Raw genomic sequence first — 17252 nt, 5'->3', positions numbered from 1 at the left:
AGCACAGAGACAATTGTGATTTTCCAGATGGAGTCAAGAACTACTTCCCCGCATATACTATTATAAATGCAACAGCTGAAAGATTTGGGGTTGTCCGAGATTCCTTCGGCATCTTTCGGTGTAGCATGTTTCATCACGGAACCCTCGGCCGGCTGTCCCATCAGACCTAAACTTCAAGAGAGATAGCTTATGTCATGGCCTTTGAGGACAAATTCGTATTTCTATCAAGCCTCATCGAGACTACAATAGAAATCAGCGTTACGGACCTAACTCTTTCCCAGATACTGCCAGGACTTTATCGCACCACAGCTGATATCCACTGACAATGTCGTTTCATCGACTCATTCGATTTCTTGACGAAGATGGGCAGGAGAAGTACGGAGACGTCAGAGATGAAACGCCAGTAGAGCATTTGGAAGGTAGCATCGTGCCGCTCTTGACTGGTAATATCAATTCCGGGTTTCATAAGTCTGATCAGAAAGCGAAGGTTGCCAAGGTACTGATATGCGATTGATCAATGCGTTTGGGCGAAGCTAAACATGACCCTCTAGCTGCTATCACCACTGCCGGAAACGCCCATCATAATATGCGCTGGTGTTAACTACAAGTCTCATGCCAAAGAGACAAAGGTGAGTTTTGAACTGCAGTGAAGGCATAATTTTCAACAATTCTCCTACTTACGTGTGCTGTAGTTTCCGCCGCCTAAGAAGCCCGTCATTTTCGCAACCCCTCCTGACCGGCTTGCGGGACCATTTGATGATATTCACATTCACCCGGATGCACAAGAGCTCCTCGACTACGAAGGAGAACTCAGTGTTGTCATTGGAAAGGACGCATATGACGTAAGCGAAGCAGAAGCGTTAGACTACGTCCTCGGATACACCGTCAGCAACGATGTTTCCGCCCGCAGCCTACACGCTCCCGATGTTTCTGGCTACCAGATGGGCTATGCCAAGTCCTTTGACAAGTTTGGGCCGATAGGACCTTATGTGGTGTCACCGACTCTGGTGTCAGACCCTCAGGTTCTGAAGTTGACGACCTATGTGAACGGTGATGTCCGGCAGAGTAGCGACACGTCGCAGATGATATGGTCATGTCGGCAGCTAATCTCTTTCGCTTCCCGTGGAAGGACGCTTCGCCAAGGTACTATCATTATGACTGGGACGCCCGAGGGCGTCGGATGGCACACGAACGGCTGCCTCAAGGATGGGGATGTTGTGAAGGTAGAGATTGGACAACTTGGTTACACCAAGAACAAAATGTTGTTTCAGAAGAAGGAGTAATTCGTATCTTAGAATGCTGTCGACCCTCCTCATTGTTTCGAGAGACTTGTGGAAACGTGTTTGTATTGTAGAAGTTTCGTCTGGATCTTACAGGCCCTGACGGTCGACATCATAACATGGAGTCTATGATCGAATCAAGAACAATTGTGTGTAATAGACACAATTAGTGAACCCCCCAAACCTTCCCCAGCGCCTTGTTGTATGCTGCTTGACGCCTTGACATGCCAGCAGCAGTTAACATCCAGGGTTCAAGCGTCGCGCTACGGCCAAATCTCCCCGTATGTGAGCTAGATATATCTCAGCCACTATTCCTTTATTACATCTCAATCATGAGGAGCGAGAGGATCCGAGACGATAGGCAAGGGCCAAGAGACCTCCGAGGCCCTTACTGCTGGGAAGAGGCCATCGTATTGTGCATATTCGGGTAAATTGCAATAACAAGGGTTCGGGCCTCTCGGCCGAATTTCCCGACACTGTCGAATGATCCCTGTTAGGGGTGGTCCGATTGGGCTAATTCAATTCTATCCTCTCAAATCGCCTTAAAAAGGAACCGAGGAAGACTTCCAGGTCCGTACACTGTAGCACTTTCATCATATTGGCCAATCTCTGTGGCGCGAAATCATGTCCCGAGGACTCACAGCGACCGCTAGTGGTGCCATCCTCCTGAGAGGCGGCACCCTCCTCTATCATGGTGATCAAGACCATGTGGAACCGCTACGGGATACCGATATCCTTGTAAGGAACAACCGGATCGCCAAGGTTGGAAAGAGCATTGCCGCCCCAGTTGATGCGGAACTGGTCGACTGCAGAGGCAAGATCATCACCCCTGGCTTCGTGGACACGCACCATCATCTTTGGCAAACGCAATTGAAGGGTTGCCATGCGGACCAATCAGTGTTTGATTACATACCGACCGGTACGTTAGTATATCTGTGAATGTGTCGGTATTCGGAATAAAATGGCTGATGGATGCGTACATTCGCAACATCATAGGCTTTTGGCAAAGCTTTGTGTACACTCCCAAGGATATGTTCTGGGGTCAGCTGGGAGGCGCGTTAGAGGCCATCGACTGTGGCACGACCTTTGTCCTAGATCATGCTCACGGGAACCAGTCTAATGATCATGGTAAGTGCTCAACACCAATGAGCAGGGGCAGCCTAGAGAAAGATTTTGATCGTTTTTCTGATGCATTGGATAGCCCGTCAAGCCTTGTCCGCAACCATTGCGTCTGGGATTCGCTCCATATTTGCATATTCTCATGCCCCTTACTTCACCAAATGGGATTCAAAGAGCTGTGAGCTCTCTCGAGACATCATGCCAGAGTCCAGTATGGCTCATATCTTTGAGCTTGCCCAGCAGCAGCCGTTTGGCAACGGGAGAGTTCACATTGGATTCGGCTTCGACTACTGGTTCTTGCCCAAGGAAGCTGTCGTCGGCATCTTTTCCCAGCTTCGTGGTGCAGGCATCAAGCTTTTCACGTCTCATTACGCCAAAAACCCCACTTTTGGTACATCCAGCCCCTTTCTATTGTTGCAAGTCTGCTGGGGCGCCTGGATGTGAGCTAACCGTCTTCCAGGGAACCACCCGCTCATTCACACATTGGCGGCGTATGACCTCATCAAGACACCAAGTGACATCTTATTGTCACATGCTACAGGCCTCGATGAACATGAGAAGGCCAAGCTAGCAGAGACTCAGGTCCCCGTATCCAGCACGCCTGATACAGAGGCACAGATGGGATTCGGCTGGCCGCTGGCCTTTACACCCGGTATCAACTACACACTGGGCGTTGACTGTCACACTAACAATACCTCCTCTATTCTATCTCTTGCCCGGACTGCGCTGCAGCTCGCACGTCAGAGGAACACCGTGAAGGCAATGAACGGCGGAGAGGGCGCTCCTCAGCGCATGGACCTGCGCCCAACGGGCAGCACTGAAGATGCATTCAATGCAGCTACTATCAGAGGCGCACGCGCAGTCCTTTTGGGGAACGAGATCGGGTCAATCAAGGAGGGGAAACTGGCTGATCTCGTCATCTTCGATGCCTTGGGAAGCGTAGGCATGAGCTGTGTCTCTGAATCAGATCCCCTGACTGCAGTTGTGCGCCACAGCGACAGCCGCGACATTGAGGCCGTCATGATTGACGGAATCTGGAGGAAGAGGGACGGCAAGTTGTGTCCAGTGACCGTTGAAGAGACAGGGGCTAGCCTGGCATGGCCGGCTATCAGGAAAAATCTACTGGCGAGCCAACGCGACATCCAGGAGAGGCAAAAGAATCTGAATGTCGACAAAGCGAAGGAAGCACTTGTTGCTATGTTTCAGATTGATAAAAGCAAGCTTGTGAAATCTTGATTTTGAAGATCTCGACCATACATGTAGTCAACTACCCTTCAAGTAATCAGGTAGACCAAGTGACGGCAACTTGAAACCCAGGATGAGTTCACAACTTCGTATCGTCTCATACTTCTCATCCGGGATTCCAGGTTTGAGAGTCAAAAGGCCTACAAATGTGCCTCTCTTTCGGAGAGAGGGGTTCGGCAAGGTCTCCGCGAATATATAAGACCTGTCCTGCCTAGGTGCCGTAGCTTCTGGTTCAAATTTCTTCATAGACATTTAACATCTCTTTGCGCAATCATCTAGTCCTGCAACTTTCCGCTGAATAATTTTCGACATCCACCAAGTAACACGAACATGACCAGCCCAATTCCACCACTGATCACACTTGAGGAGCACTTTGTCTCGCAGGATAATTTCAATGCTCTTTCTGAGCTGTACGCCGAACAGCTCAAGCATCTGCCCGAGGTTGCTGATAAACTGTTAGATGTCAGCCGGCTTCGACTGGCCAGTATGGACAAAAATGGCATTTCCTTCCAGGTCATATCGCATGCGCCGGGTCTAGGGCCGAAGCCGACAAGATACAGCTCCTTGGCCAATGACGAGCTCGCTAGGGCAGTAAAAGCACGTCCGGACCGGTTCGCCGCATTTGCCGTGCTTCCCATGGCGGAGCCCCAGGCGGCCGCTGCAGAGCTTCGGAGATGCGTCGGAATGGGATTCGTTGGCGCTCTTGTGGACGCCCATGTCGACGGCGTTCACTATGATGACAGAAGGTTCTGGCCGGTGTTCGAAGCCGCAGCCGACCTTGATGTGCCGATTTATCTTCATCCGACATATCCAACACCGTTACAGTCGTCTGCTTACGAGGGTCAATACGAGCAAGGTGCGGCGCGAAGCCTTGGCAGCAGTGGCTTCGGCTGGCACCAGGAGACAGGGCTAGCAGTGCTGAAGTTATTTGCTGCCGGACTTTTTGACGAGCTTCCGTCCCTCAAAATTATCATCGGTCATTTCGGAGAGATGCTGCCATTTATGATCGAGCGGATAGCCAAGCTCTCGGTTCGATGGGGGACTCGGCTGCGACCATGGCGACAAGTATGGAGGGAAAACATCTGGATTACTACGAGCGGGGTGTGGGAGCTAGCGCCTATGGCTTGCATCCTCAGAAACACATCCTTAAGTCACATTCTCTATAGCGTTGACTACCCGTTCGAGAAGAATGAGACCGGCTTGACCTGGATGAAAGAATTGCAGGAAAGTGGGCTAGTTACCCCGGATCAGCTCGAGATGGTCGCGCACCGAAATGCCGAGCAGCTCTTAAAGCTGAGTATTCCGACACGTGAGTCTATGGTTTGATGAGGATACCGGGAGCCCCTAGCTAGGGTCAAAGTTTACGCCTTGACGTAGAAGTCCGCATTAGAATAAAATCAGATACTTCTTGCTCATTGCCTTCGTATATCCCGCTGTGGCTTCTATGTTTGCTTCCTAGCATCGTTCTCTGTGTCTTAATTTGTTTTGCTTTTCCACCTGACCCAACCACTCAAAATTGTTCCAGCCGCAATGACAACAACCGAAAAGTCAACTGTGAAGGCAGTAGCCTTGGCTGGGGTAATTACCAGCAGCGCCTGATTGATTTCTATACCAGACCTCTTTGCTGATCAAACCTACGTTCCTAGGCTGGCGGAAAGCTTGGCAAGCGAGTTCTTGACGCTCTTGTTGACGCAGGCTTCGACGTGACGGTATTGGTACGCCGCCAGAGCATCCCCTCTAGCTACCCACCTGGTGTTCGGGTCCGTGAGATAGACTACGACTCAGTTGACTCACTACGAGGGGCTCTTCGCGGCATCGATGCCGTCATCTCCACGGTTGGCAAGCGGAACGGGCTCGAAAGCCAATTTCGCCTCATCGACGCGGCGGTCGTGGAGGGAGTGAATCGGTTCATTCCATCTGAGTTCGGCGCCGATCTTCAACACAAAGAGGTCCGCACCTTTCCGACGTACCAAACCAAGATCGAAGTTGAAGAATATCTTGAGAAGAAGTCCAGGGAGACCAATCTCACGTACACATTCATATACTGCAGCGCACTATTCGACGAGGGTCTGGATTTGGGTGCATTTGCAGACTTTCGGGCCAAGAAGGTCAACTTTTTTGATGGGGGTGCAACAACATTCAACGCAACAAGAAGCGTTACAGTCGCTGACGCTGTTGTGGCTGTTTTGAACAAGCTCGAGGCCACCAAAAACAAAGCCGTCCGCATTCGAGACGTCTCCATGACGCCTAAGGAACTGCTGAAGGTCATCCAAGGACTCGACAAAAATGCTGACTGGACTTCTGTCGCCATTGACACTGGGAACCTCGTCCAAGGAGCACAAGCCGAGCTAGCTTCGGGGAAATTTAGTCCGAAGGCCTTCGCCGCTTTCGCGATGAGAGCCACATTTGCGCCGGGGTTGGCCGGACAGTACGGCGATGACAACGACCTTCTTGGAATCAAGGATATTGCGAAGGGTGACCTCGAAAACGCATTGAAGTCTAGACTCTTAGTTTAAATGTTGAATTGGGATGGCGCCTACGGAAATAGTGTAAGATTTTCATTTATACAACTGAGAATGTGCATCTCTCCTTTCTCCCTGTTGCTTCCTCTCGGTACGATCATAGACATGTACCCACACGTATGTAGCGTTAGCTCTCAGCGAAATATAATCTGCCATCTTCGCTAGTGAAGTCGCACATGTCATCAGCTTCTTCCAACTGCCTCATCATCTGGTCGGCCTGAGACATCGCACTTTGAAACTCCTGCAAATGCGGGCCAGTATTGGAGAACGTCTCCAGCGGAGCTTGGTTGCCTTGTGTGTAGATGGAGTTTTGCCTTGTCGAGAAACCCCCTGCCCTTGTCGGCCCTCCAATGGTGGAGTCTCCTCCTCTGTATGCAGCAGGGTTAGAATGCTTGGCTGACAGAGATGACGACTTCCGACGCCTCATTCCGTTCTTTCTTCGTCTCCGAGCTATCTCGATGGTTTTCATGACAGAGCGCCACTGGTGCACTCGACTATGCTTCGTTGAAGAGTCCCAGCGGAGCACCGCACTCTGTTCTACGACTCTCCAGGCCTTATCGGCGTCCCTACTCAACGGCTGGTTGCAAAGTTCAGACAATATGATGGCAAACGCATGCCACTCATTGTAGCACTTCGTCAGCCATGACCAATTTGCCAGCAAAGGGTCAGTCCGTAGTCTGTACGAATGCACCATGCACTCCATGGCCCCCTGGAAGACGTGGCGCTTTTGTTCCTCGGTTAAAGATACTCCAGTACCTAACGGGTTGAGCACCATGATTCGAAGATTGGCAATGATGGTTCCGATAAAGGACATTGTAAGCTGGCCGGATCGTGTAAGCAACCGACTTCACAAGCATCATAGAAAGCGCGCTTACACAGTAAAGAGGCTCCCGAGATGTTGGGTCTTCAGGAAAGCGAGCATATATGATCTTTCGCTGCTTCTCAACCCACGCTTCTTTATCAGCGGTTGTCATTGACGCGAAGCTTAATCCTGTATCTGAGTCCAGGTGGCGTGTGTCAATCATGGTCCGCCACAAATTTGACGCCCAGCAGCGAGCAGCTGTGAAAGACATGTCTGTGATGCCATCTTGTTCCCTTGGGTATTCTGTCATGCCCGGATACAAAGCGGAGTCGTTCACATTCATTGGCCGCCTAGAGTTAAAGCTACTGAGCTCTAAGCTAAAGCATCGTCCTATGTCAGTGGGAGTAACAATTCGGCGAGGGTTGAGGATTGACTTACAGTCCAGAGGAACACGAATAGTCCTCCGACGCTGGAGTATCTAGAACGCATAGGTTCCACCAAAGACGACGGCGCATCTCTGCTTCGAACGGCGGTAAATTAAGTGTGCTTCCATCTCGGTGCATGCCGAGAGACTGTGATAATCGGACAGCCAAGCCTGTCATAGTCCAAGAGTACGTGGGGTCGCGGCAACGAAGTAGAATCAGATAGACAACAAACGTTTGGAGGGTGAGCATGTCGTCCGTTTCCATCAATCTAGATCGGGTAAACGCCGCGTCTGCGTCGCGCCTAAATCTAGCCAGTAACACCGACTGCTCCTCTCCAAACTGGAGTGGGGTGTCATCCTCTGGCAAACTGTTCACGGCGCCAAAGTAAATGACAAACATCAATGCTTCCACATTGGGAGCTAGGTCTTTCGGGTTTTGTATGGCGCCCAGCACCATCTGTTCGACAGACGGTATATGTAAAACAGTAGCCACGGGGTGAATGTTTGACTTGAAAAGGTTCCAGGCCTTGAGTCTGTGATGTTGTGGTGGGTGTGATGAAGGACTCTCCGTCTCTCGAGTGCTGGTACTGAAGATGAAAGAATACTGTGAGATATTTGGTGCCAAGGCTGCGCGCGTGTCCTCGTAATCCGATTCTTCTTCGCTCATTATACCGTCACTCATGTCGTCCTGTTATCGAAATATGAGTAACACGCAGCATTGGCACGAAGACCTGATAACTTACCTCGGTATGCAAGGCTTCCCAAAAGGTTCCACTCACGTATCTATCCCGACCATCATCCTTGACCAACTTGCCCGTCGAGACTCCGTACGGTGACCAAGATAGATTCGATTCGGCCTCAACCTTATCCCCATTCATTCTAGATGCATGAGTACTGGAAGAGGTGCTGGCTAGGGACTCTGCTTCTCTCGGTGGCGATTGTCCAGTCAAGACATTTGCATTATTCGGCGCACTGAGCGTAGTCGCTGGTACCTGCTTCTCACGATGGACGGCACCTGTAGATCCTACAGAATAGGGCGGCGTCGGGGGCGCCGGAGATGGATGCTCAGCCACGGTCCCTGGCCGCTGCTCTTGAGCTTGGGCCGAAGATACGTCGGTGGAAAGATTGGTGTCGCGAGCTGTGGTAGACGAAGATGAAATGGAAGAGAAAGGCAAGAAAGATCCTTGTTGTACACAATCGGCCAGCGTCTTGAACATGGGCTCCAGGCGATGGAGCTGTTCCCAAAGTTGGGAATCGGTCAACATCTGGCGCCCAGCCGACGCGCTGTCAGATGGATAAACGCATTCGGCGCCGAACTTCTTGCAATTATGACATGGCTGCTTCTTATCGCATCCAACCTTTCGACGACGACATGCCATGCAGACCCGACGTGGAAGTGCCTGAATGCGAGGCTGGGTGGCATCTTGTGTCTGCTGCTGTGACTGGCTCTGGTCTCCTAGTTGTGCAGGATTCCAAGCAGACACGATGGAATCTGCCGTCTCGTGATTGCCGGGGTATGGTCGGGATTGGATGGTGTCTGGAGAATTCATGATTGCTCTCAAATTACAACGCACGAAATCGAATCTGCGAGCCTCCAGCGGCGGGTTTTGGGATGAAGGGAAGGAAGCCGCAGTTAAACCACTCTATGGCTTCCACCCCAAAAGCATTAAGAGGGGTCGTCCGTCACCTGCACAGCTCCGGTGGATAAGGGAGCAATCGGAAGGTTGGGATGTTGACAAAGATAACAATGACGAACCCCCTCCCTCTCCCTCTGAAAAAGGGGTCTCACTATCACCAGCCATGTGCAAGGAACTCAACGGCAGAAGGGGGCGCAATGCTAGCCAAGCGATAAGGTACGCGGGTAGTGGAGCAGGCATAATGCGGGGGTGAACGAATCGAGGCACACCTGATTACCACCCTCACCCTCCTAGCGACGTGCTGAAAAGCCGGCACTTGTTGATGAGCCGTCGTCGATCTGTCTGGCTGTTCTAAAACAATTTGGTGCAAGGCGAGTGGGATGTGGATCGTTTTGCCTAGTTGAGACGTACGTAGACGGGATGATTTCAGAGGAACCTGGTTCGCGCCTACGACTCCATCCGGAATGCAATGAAGAGCAGGGACAAGCCAAAGTCTTAGTAATTAGGTTCATCGAAACAAGGCCGATCTTGTGACCAAGACTTGAAAACAAACGAACAGCGCTTGACCGAGTGGAGGCGTCTCATCCCTGTCCATCTTGGCCGTGATGGCTAGCCGCGTAGCTCGGCCGACACCTCCGGCCCAGGCATTCCGTGGCCAGAGTTCAAGGCAATGGCCCATGACCTTTTTTGTTATCAGACACGTTAAGGGACGGTGACCTTTTCTTGAACTCTCGATACAACGCTTCATACTTCGACGATTCATTTGACATAACCACATTTGTGAATCCAGCTATGGCTACATCTTCAACCACAGGGACAGAGTGTTCAGAGTGGCTCGTCCGCGTCCCTGACTTTCCAGGTGTCGCGGAGCGGAGAGCAGCCGTGTTCCCGTAAGTCGATCACATAGCGCACAGGCTGCTAATATGGGTATCGTACATGAAACATGAAAGCTGACGAACGCTGACAACAGCCAACACATTGAGAAGTTGAAAACAGATCCCGCCCAGTTTTGGGTGTTAGGAGGTGGGCTACCCGTATGCCGCCGGCCGAACAGGGATGCATCAAGCTAACACTCGGGGCGGTGCAGGAGCCACTCTGGCGGAGCCCGTGGACCCCGGCCGGCCCCCGCACATCACCGGCAGCGCCATGTTGATCTTTGCACCCACACGAGAAGACGTCCTGGACCGGCTCAAGAACGACCCGTTGACCAAGGAGGGCGTTTGGGACATCAGAAATGTTCAGATTTACCCTTTCTTTCGCCCCAAGAGAGTTCCTGTATGAGAATGTTGATGGGCATATGCGATATACAAATGTCATATAATGGCTGCAGATGAGGACAACTGTACGGTGTTGATAATCAGGCAATTGCTAGTAACTATACAACTTTGTATGCTAAGCCACAGCCAAGATCATCTCATGCACCCAAACGTCGCATATGCATGTCTCAAACAATCAAGAAGGCGCCTCAAAGTCTGCATGTCGGGCCCAAAGCTCTCTCCAGAACTCGCCTAGAATGCCAACACTCTTAGGGTCACCTGGAGGCAACAATTGGGTAACAAATATGGCTCCCATTCGCTGCTCGCGATTAATGAACCATCCAATATTGGGCATGCCATTCCAAGTCAAGGTCTTTGCGGGCAAGTTAGGCACGGTCCCTTGGGTAACAAGACCCCCTAGACCAAATGCGACCTGAGGACATCCCGAGCTATCCCCAGTCAACTGTTCATGCAGTGACTGAAAGATTCCGCGTCAGAATTGAAACTCTCATTGGATGCAGAAAGAGGCGTACCTTTTGCTTGAGTAAGCCATCGTACATAGGTGATCCGTGCTGGAACTGCGGAGTGAACATCGTTTCCACCGTCTCTGCTTTCAGGAGTAGCGGTGTATCACGCAAGAGGTCCCTCAAAACCGATGTCAAATCAGAGGTAGAGGTTATCAAACCCATGCCGCCTGAATCATCTTGCGCGTCGACTGGGTATGGTGAAAGGATAGGCACCAGCTTTCCTGTGTCATTGCGAAGCCACATCTGAGCGGCGTCCTTCTCAATGTCTGGTCGCTGCCGCAGGTGGAAGGTTGATCGTCTTAGGCCGAGAGGGTTGAAAATATTTTCGTCCATGTAAATGTTCAAAGCCTTGCCGCTCACTCTCTCGATCAAAATTCCGGCCCAGTCGAGGCCCGCGCCATAAACCCAACTAGTGCCGGGTTCGAATAGCAGGGGAAGAGAAAAGGCTTCGCACACTCTCCCACTCATTACCAACGGCTCCTCTCCGCGAGACTTCCGCCAAGCAACCAAAAGCGGGTGCATAGCATCGTAGGAAAGCCCGCTTGTGTGTGTTATCAGGTGGCGCAAGGTGATTTTGTTTGTAGCTGGTTTCAGTTGGAAAGATCCCCGAGGACCTTCAGAGATGATATCTGGGTCTTTCAGCTCAGGCAAAATGCTTCCGACCCCATTGTCTAGGTTTATTAAACCCTTTTCGGTGAGTTGCAGGACGCAAATCGTGGTTAACAGCTTGGTGCAAGAAAACCCAGAGAATAAGGTTTCGAGTGTGATCTCCTCGTCGCTGTCTTTCTGAGCTCGGCCGAGGCATCTGCTGAATACAATACCTGGCAAGAGGGTTTAGAGGAGATACTGGTTACATTCGGAGGAGGTTTGGGTACCGTTTTGGTTGAATACGGCGAGTGTAACACCTGGGAGGCCCGTAGTCGAGTCTTTGGTCAAAGAAGCCAGCGTCTCCTCGCAGGCTAGCTTCATCTTCTCAAATTTAGCAGGACGGTGAAGAAGGTTTCTTCGGTCAATATGTCTCAGGATCTTCGTAATTCTTTCATACTCGATTGCCAGATGAATTGCATGCTCATATACTAGACACGGTTCGAAGCAAAAATTACTTTGACATGAGAGGGCTCTGCCTTTTTGGCGGCCATTGTCGGCCACTTCGGCCGACAGCCGACAAGGGTTGTCTTTGCCTAGGAATTTGATCTGTTAGCCTCAGAAAGCTCCTCTATGGATCCTGTAAGTCATCGGAGGCTCTGCTTCGCCCCTTAGATTGCTTGCCTAGTTGCTCATCCCAATTTTGCGTGACGTTCGGCATTTCCTCTACCGCCACTTGTTCTCGACCATAGGACCGGCGTGTTATTCTCAATATGGCGGATTCAAATGCTTCGTCTTCTCAGCAGCCGTCTAATCCCGACCCTGCGCCGGCAGCGCCAGCAGTGACATCAGCGCCAGCCTCGACAAGCAATGCCGGGAGAAAAAGGCGATCTTGCGATCTTTGCAGCCGACGCAAAGTCAAGTGCGATAAACAAAAGCCATGCAGAAACTGCGTCAAGTATGGCGGGGAGTGTATTTTCCCGGCAGGAAAGACAGCCCAGACTGAAGTTGCTGTAGCGCCTGAGCTTGTCGCGATGTTACAGCGGCTGGAGAAAGTGGTTCAGACTCTTGAACCAAAGGGACCTGAGCAGCGACAAGGCAGTTCAGCACCTCCACGTTCTCAGCCTGAAGGGACCCGCGAGCACAATCACCTATCTCCCCCTGCTTCTGCACCGGCCATCGAGATTCCTGCGACTGAAGTCGACGCTGAGCCTCCTGTACAAGATGACACAGTCTGCTTTGAAACTCAGGATCAAGTTTTGGAGCCTTTGAAGGATATTCGTCCGAAGACCAAAGATGGTGAGACCGGCGGCAGAATAATTGTCGATGCTGGGAGAGACACATACGTCAGACGATGGTTTTGGGAGACTCTTAATGCTGAGGTGAGCACTATTCTGCCACATATTGTTGTGTTTACAGTTTCTCACCGCGGTTTTACAGGCTAGCAGTGATTCTGCAACAGACGACGAACGCTCAGATGTGGAAGAGTGTAGCGATTTCTTACCGACGACATCGAAATGTGGAAACGCAGATCCTACACACGCATCAATACAACAGACCGGGAGCAAACAGCGCGTGATGGCGGTGCTCAACTCGCACAAACACCATTTATGGAAGGTATACAAAGAAAGAGTTGAGCCTCTCACCAAATTACTTCATTTGCCTTCACTGGAACAATCGACGATCGCGCCACCCAGTCCTTCTACCTCGGATCCCAGACAGAGTTCGCCGTGCATACTGCTGTCTCTCCAATATGGTGCTGTAACAAGTCTCAGCGAGGAAGAGTGCGGTGAGATCTTCAGTTTGTCACAGGCGCAGGTACTCTCATTCATGCGCGAAATACTGGGTCAAATGTTCTCGGACGCCATGCTCATTCATACTGGAGACATACAACCACTACAGGCACTGGTCTTATACATCATCTTTCTCCGGCACCATGAGCCGAGACTGTCTTGGAATCTCACGGGCTTGGCGGTCAGACTTGCTCAGAACTTTGGAATTCATCGAGAAGGTTCTTTGTTCCGACTTTCGAAGTTCGACATCGAGATGCGGCGAAGACTGTGGTGGCAAATCGCGGTCCTCGACACACCTTCTGCAGAGGACTACTCGGGCGAGTACAATCTGTTAGTACCTTTACGCGAGACCAACGTGTCATTACAGTTTCCTGTCTAACGTAAAGAAACAGACTCGAGATGAGCAGTTGCGATACACAAATGCCTCGCAATCTCAATGATGCTCAACTGAATCCAGCCATGATGGAGTACCCACCCGAAACGAGAGGGATCACAGAAATGACGTTTACCTTGGCGCGGTGCCAGATAACTAGCATGTATCGTTGCATGATTGACTCGAGGAGGACTTGCGGAGCTACAGGGAAACCCTACTCGCAATTATCTTTTCAGGAACGATCCGACTGGATCGATGGTTGTGAGGCAGCGTTTTCGCAAAAGTACCTGAGAGAATGTTCCCCCACAGTCGCTTTCCATTGGGTAAGTAGTCTCCTTCTTTGGCTGGGTAACTTCAGCCAAATGAATCAAGACTGAGGATTGAGCCTACAGGTCACGGTGATTCTTACGCGCATGCTTTTCCACAAAGTCAGATTGCACGGATGTAATCCACTGCAGGAACCAGACGATTTGTCAGAAACTATTCGTAAAAGACTTTTCCTTGTCGCCGTTGAGGTGATTGAGTTGAACTACAAGCTCAGAACGGATCCGCGAACACGCCCCTGGGCCTGGCTCTTCAGCTCATACACTCAATGGCATTCTTTCTCATTAGTCCTCGTCTGGTTACAACAGGACCCTCTCTGCAAGGGGTCACGACGGGCATGGGAAGCAATTGAAAAGGCTATTGTTCTCAGATGGGAGCATCCCCTTTCGCTCCTGGGCGGCAAAAAGCCCCAGCAATGGCGATCGATCATAAGGCAGCTTGGGAGGGCACGTTCTATACGGCAAGATGCTCTTGGAAAGAGAAAAAGACGAGCATCCCGTGCATCCCAGCTCACGGATGCACCTTCAGCAGCCCCATCGAATGGCGGCATGGCCGCCAGACGTCCGTCAGCTGCGCAGACCTTTCCTCAACCTATCCAACAGCAGCCCCATCTCTCACCACAAAAGGCATCGGATCAGACGGTTGGCCCGCGCAATGCCGCCCTTGATGCTACCGAAGATGTGTACATGTCGCCAGACGCCATGATGTCGGGATTAGGAGACCACCAGTCGAAGAACTCAATTCCCAGCTTCAACTACGGCGATATGTCAGAAATGATGGCACCTTCAGATACGATGATGATCGATGAGGAATTTTCAACTGATGAATTTCAGAGTTTGCCCGACTTCTTGTTCCTCCAAAGCATTTTCCAGAACGCTAGCTAGTCCTTTGAGGAACAAATTAGACATGAAATAACTTCACTATCCAAGCACATTCTTATAGCTATCCCAGTTCCAGATGTCAATTAGTTTACGTAATCTTCTATGGAACATGATCTACTTCAAGCCGTTCTGTCCCAGTTTGCCCTCTCTAATCTCTTTGTGTATCCCGCTGTTCCCTTCCAACCCAGCGTAAGTGGCGTCGTCCATACCGGGAATTACCATGTCAAAAGTGTCCCGAATGACCGCATACTGGAAGTAACCACAACGAGCGATTGGTTGCGTTTTCCTGACATCCAATTTTCCGTCTGTAAGCACGTCATCGTGGATGTGAACAGCTACAACTCTGCCGATGACGACGTCGACAGTTCCCATTGGTGGGTTGGCAGGCAACCTGATAGTCGAGTGATAGACGCACTCAAACTTCACTGGACTGTCTTTAATCATGGGAACGGGGTCTCCAGGCAGTGAATGGCTGTATTCCTTACGCAGCCCGGCGCGCTCAAACTCGTCCACTGCGTATCCAACCTGTTCTGCGGAAATGTTGACGGCTTCGCGCAAGTCCCATGTTGCAAGATTCCAGCAGAACTTTCCGGTCGACTCGACATTACGGACCGTATCTTTTCTTTGCATGTCTGGCTTCTGGTTGGCCGAAAACATGACGTAAGGAGGATCAAATGTCAGGTTGTTGAACTGCGAATAGGGTGCAAGATTATGTACGGTTGAGTCCGTGGCCGAAACGGTTGAGATCCAGCCGATTGGACGTGGAACGACGCAGGCTTTGAAGGGATCATGCGGAAGGTTGTGTGCAGTTTTGCCTGGCTCGTAGTACATAGTTGCGGTCTTGCAGTGGCGATTGCCAAATTTGAGTGAGGAATTCTGATGTCGATGGCCTGTCAGTGTAAATAAAAATAAGGCATATCCATATCTCACAACTCCGGGACGATTGGCCGTCTACGTTATACAATATATCGACAAGCCGCAGTAGTCGTTTCGCTTTCCATCATTGAGCTCGGCCCAGACACGGCTTGTTCAATGCGGGGGTGGAGCACGCTCCGCAGCATCGGATGGAAAACCCGGCCGAAGAAACGAACCCCGACGATACAGAACTTGGGTCAGCAAGCTGTACTTTTTCGAGTTCCGGAGTTTATTGTACCTCGGCCAGTCCGATGTAGGCAGTAATTGAATAAGAACGTCTGCAAGTTCATACACAATCCTCTCGGTTTCCTTTTCTGCTGTATCATATTCCGTTCAGCAGCACTGTGTCCAACCTCTACCTCCTGAGGAATATCATCTGTAATCCATTTTCCCGAAAGGTTCCAAATCATCCTTTCAATCATGGAGGATGACGATGTTGAGATTGGTCCCGGCCGTGACATCCCCACGGACGGGATTCCAGTCAATTTCGTGCCGGCCAAAGCAGGCGAAACTTTCAAGTTGGGACTGATAACCTGTCGTGTGCTGGAAGACGGGTCGCGAACCAGTAAGACACCTCCGACGAATCCAAACGAACTTGCGCCATGAAGTTTTCCGATTGAAGACATTTTCCAAGTTACATGCTGACGAGGATATTCCGCGTCAAAAGACAATCGTATCGGCGCGGCTGAGTTCACCCTTCCACCAGGCCTCAAGGGACCGCCGCCGCACTGGCATGAAATGCACGACGAAACTTTTCTGACGACGAAAGGAACCATTCGCTACCATATTCCTAAGCCTGATGGCACCGAGGATATCATTGACGCAAAGGAAGGTGATTATGTGACGGTGCCCGTCCGGGCTCCGCACACGTTCAGCAACCCAACCGACCAAGAGGCCAAGTTTTACAACACGTACACGCCCGCCTACTACATCAATTACTTCAAGTTGCTAGGAACCTACGTGAAGGAAGGAAAGCCGATTTCGCCGAAAGAGCATCTGGATGCAATGTCAAACTATGCCACAATCCCGGTGCCTCGCAAGTACATGGAAAAGAAATAGTCAGAAGATAGTCAAGAAGCTGCATCGAGTCATTTGATCTATCACCAAAGCCGTCAATAAACGGTCGCATTCTTAAACCACAGTGACGCGTGATTTCGTCCTCAGAAATTCTTCTCAGTCCGCTCGTTGTTTACTATGATGGTTCGACGAGGACTTTTATTCTCTGACTTTTACTCTCCAAGGGTCGACGTTATTTACTACCTCATTCTTTTATTCTAGGGGCTTCATTTATATTTGTATTCCATCGATTCTTACAATGGTTCTTTTTGACATGGTTGCCATCGCCATTGTCCCTCTCATCATCGCTTCTATCGCTGTGCGTTCTTGTCCATATCGTCATAGCCCTTATCGTTGCTGACAACTTGCTGTGATCACTTTCCGCCCACGCTCGAATAGCAAACGAACGACGTGTCGTGTGGCCTCTCTCATCCCATCATATCAAGTACACCTATCTCAAACATGGCAACCTTCGACCCAACATCGGTATCGCTGTGGGACGCTTATCTTAGA

At 50.8% G+C, this 17252-nt stretch overlaps 10 protein-coding genes across 10 annotated transcripts; 7 read left to right on the top strand and 3 right to left on the bottom strand.

Annotated features, from left to right (window-relative positions):
* Nucleotides 1-325: 325 nt before the first annotated feature.
* On the top strand, nucleotides 326-1283 carry GCG54_00013226 (uncharacterized protein; the record flags this gene model as incomplete). The annotated part of the gene is made up of 3 exons (XM_045413084.1): nucleotides 326-496; nucleotides 552-629; nucleotides 693-1283. 3 exons carry the CDS (start codon nucleotides 326-328, stop codon nucleotides 1281-1283), a joined length of 840 nt encoding a protein of 279 aa, XP_045257645.1.
* A 621-nt stretch (nucleotides 1284-1904) lies between these two features.
* Nucleotides 1905-3635, top strand: GCG54_00013225 (5-methylthioadenosine/S-adenosylhomocysteine deaminase; the record flags this gene model as incomplete). The annotated part of the gene is made up of 4 exons (XM_045413083.1): nucleotides 1905-2199; nucleotides 2277-2408; nucleotides 2482-2790; nucleotides 2860-3635. 4 exons carry the CDS (start codon nucleotides 1905-1907, stop codon nucleotides 3633-3635), a joined length of 1512 nt encoding a protein of 503 aa, XP_045257644.1.
* Nucleotides 3636-3974: 339 nt separating this feature from the next.
* On the top strand, nucleotides 3975-6160 carry GCG54_00013224 (Decarboxylase orsB; the record flags this gene model as incomplete). The annotated part of the gene is made up of 2 exons (XM_045413082.1): nucleotides 3975-4964; nucleotides 5291-6160. The coding sequence occupies 2 exons, from the start codon at nucleotides 3975-3977 to the stop codon at nucleotides 6158-6160; spliced, it is 1860 nt and encodes a 619-aa protein (XP_045257643.1).
* A 133-nt stretch (nucleotides 6161-6293) lies between these two features.
* Nucleotides 6294-8942, bottom strand: GCG54_00013223 (Transcription factor vrtR1; the record flags this gene model as incomplete). The annotated part of the gene is made up of 4 exons (XM_045413081.1): nucleotides 6294-6986; nucleotides 7042-7345; nucleotides 7407-8080; nucleotides 8136-8942. 4 exons carry the CDS (start codon nucleotides 8940-8942, stop codon nucleotides 6294-6296), a joined length of 2478 nt encoding a protein of 825 aa, XP_045257642.1.
* An 879-nt stretch (nucleotides 8943-9821) lies between these two features.
* Nucleotides 9822-10310, top strand: GCG54_00013222 (uncharacterized protein; the record flags this gene model as incomplete). Its single annotated transcript, XM_045413080.1, has 3 exons — nucleotides 9822-9919; nucleotides 10000-10052; nucleotides 10117-10310. The coding sequence occupies 3 exons, from the start codon at nucleotides 9822-9824 to the stop codon at nucleotides 10308-10310; spliced, it is 345 nt and encodes a 114-aa protein (XP_045257641.1).
* Nucleotides 10311-10481: 171 nt separating this feature from the next.
* Nucleotides 10482-11781, bottom strand: GCG54_00013221 (Acyltransferase mlcH; the record flags this gene model as incomplete). The annotated part of the gene is made up of 3 exons (XM_045413079.1): nucleotides 10482-10763; nucleotides 10819-11633; nucleotides 11667-11781. The coding sequence occupies 3 exons, from the start codon at nucleotides 11779-11781 to the stop codon at nucleotides 10482-10484; spliced, it is 1212 nt and encodes a 403-aa protein (XP_045257640.1).
* Nucleotides 11782-12170: 389 nt separating this feature from the next.
* GCG54_00013220 (Bikaverin cluster transcription factor bik5) lies at nucleotides 12171-13569 on the top strand (the record flags this gene model as incomplete). The annotated part of the gene is made up of 2 exons (XM_045413078.1): nucleotides 12171-12779; nucleotides 12838-13569. The coding sequence occupies 2 exons, from the start codon at nucleotides 12171-12173 to the stop codon at nucleotides 13567-13569; spliced, it is 1341 nt and encodes a 446-aa protein (XP_045257639.1).
* Nucleotides 13570-13589: 20 nt separating this feature from the next.
* GCG54_00013219 (uncharacterized protein) lies at nucleotides 13590-14771 on the top strand (the record flags this gene model as incomplete). Its single annotated transcript, XM_045413077.1, has 2 exons — nucleotides 13590-13886; nucleotides 13956-14771. The coding sequence occupies 2 exons, from the start codon at nucleotides 13590-13592 to the stop codon at nucleotides 14769-14771; spliced, it is 1113 nt and encodes a 370-aa protein (XP_045257638.1).
* Nucleotides 14772-14882: 111 nt separating this feature from the next.
* GCG54_00013218 (uncharacterized protein) lies at nucleotides 14883-15599 on the bottom strand (the record flags this gene model as incomplete). The annotated part of the gene is made up of 1 exon (XM_045413076.1): nucleotides 14883-15599. One exon carries the CDS (start codon nucleotides 15597-15599, stop codon nucleotides 14883-14885), a length of 717 nt encoding a protein of 238 aa, XP_045257637.1.
* A 504-nt stretch (nucleotides 15600-16103) lies between these two features.
* GCG54_00013217 (uncharacterized protein) lies at nucleotides 16104-16742 on the top strand (the record flags this gene model as incomplete). The annotated part of the gene is made up of 2 exons (XM_045413075.1): nucleotides 16104-16248; nucleotides 16351-16742. The coding sequence occupies 2 exons, from the start codon at nucleotides 16104-16106 to the stop codon at nucleotides 16740-16742; spliced, it is 537 nt and encodes a 178-aa protein (XP_045257636.1).
* Nucleotides 16743-17252: the final 510 nt, after the last annotated feature.

Source organism: Colletotrichum gloeosporioides (genome assembly GCF_011800055.1).
Source record: "Colletotrichum gloeosporioides strain Lc1 chromosome Unknown consensus_95, whole genome shotgun sequence".
NCBI lineage: Eukaryota > Fungi > Ascomycota > Sordariomycetes > Glomerellales > Glomerellaceae > Colletotrichum > Colletotrichum gloeosporioides.
The sequence above is the reverse complement of the archived record's forward strand: the minus strand, read 5'-3'. Positions and strand labels throughout refer to the sequence as shown.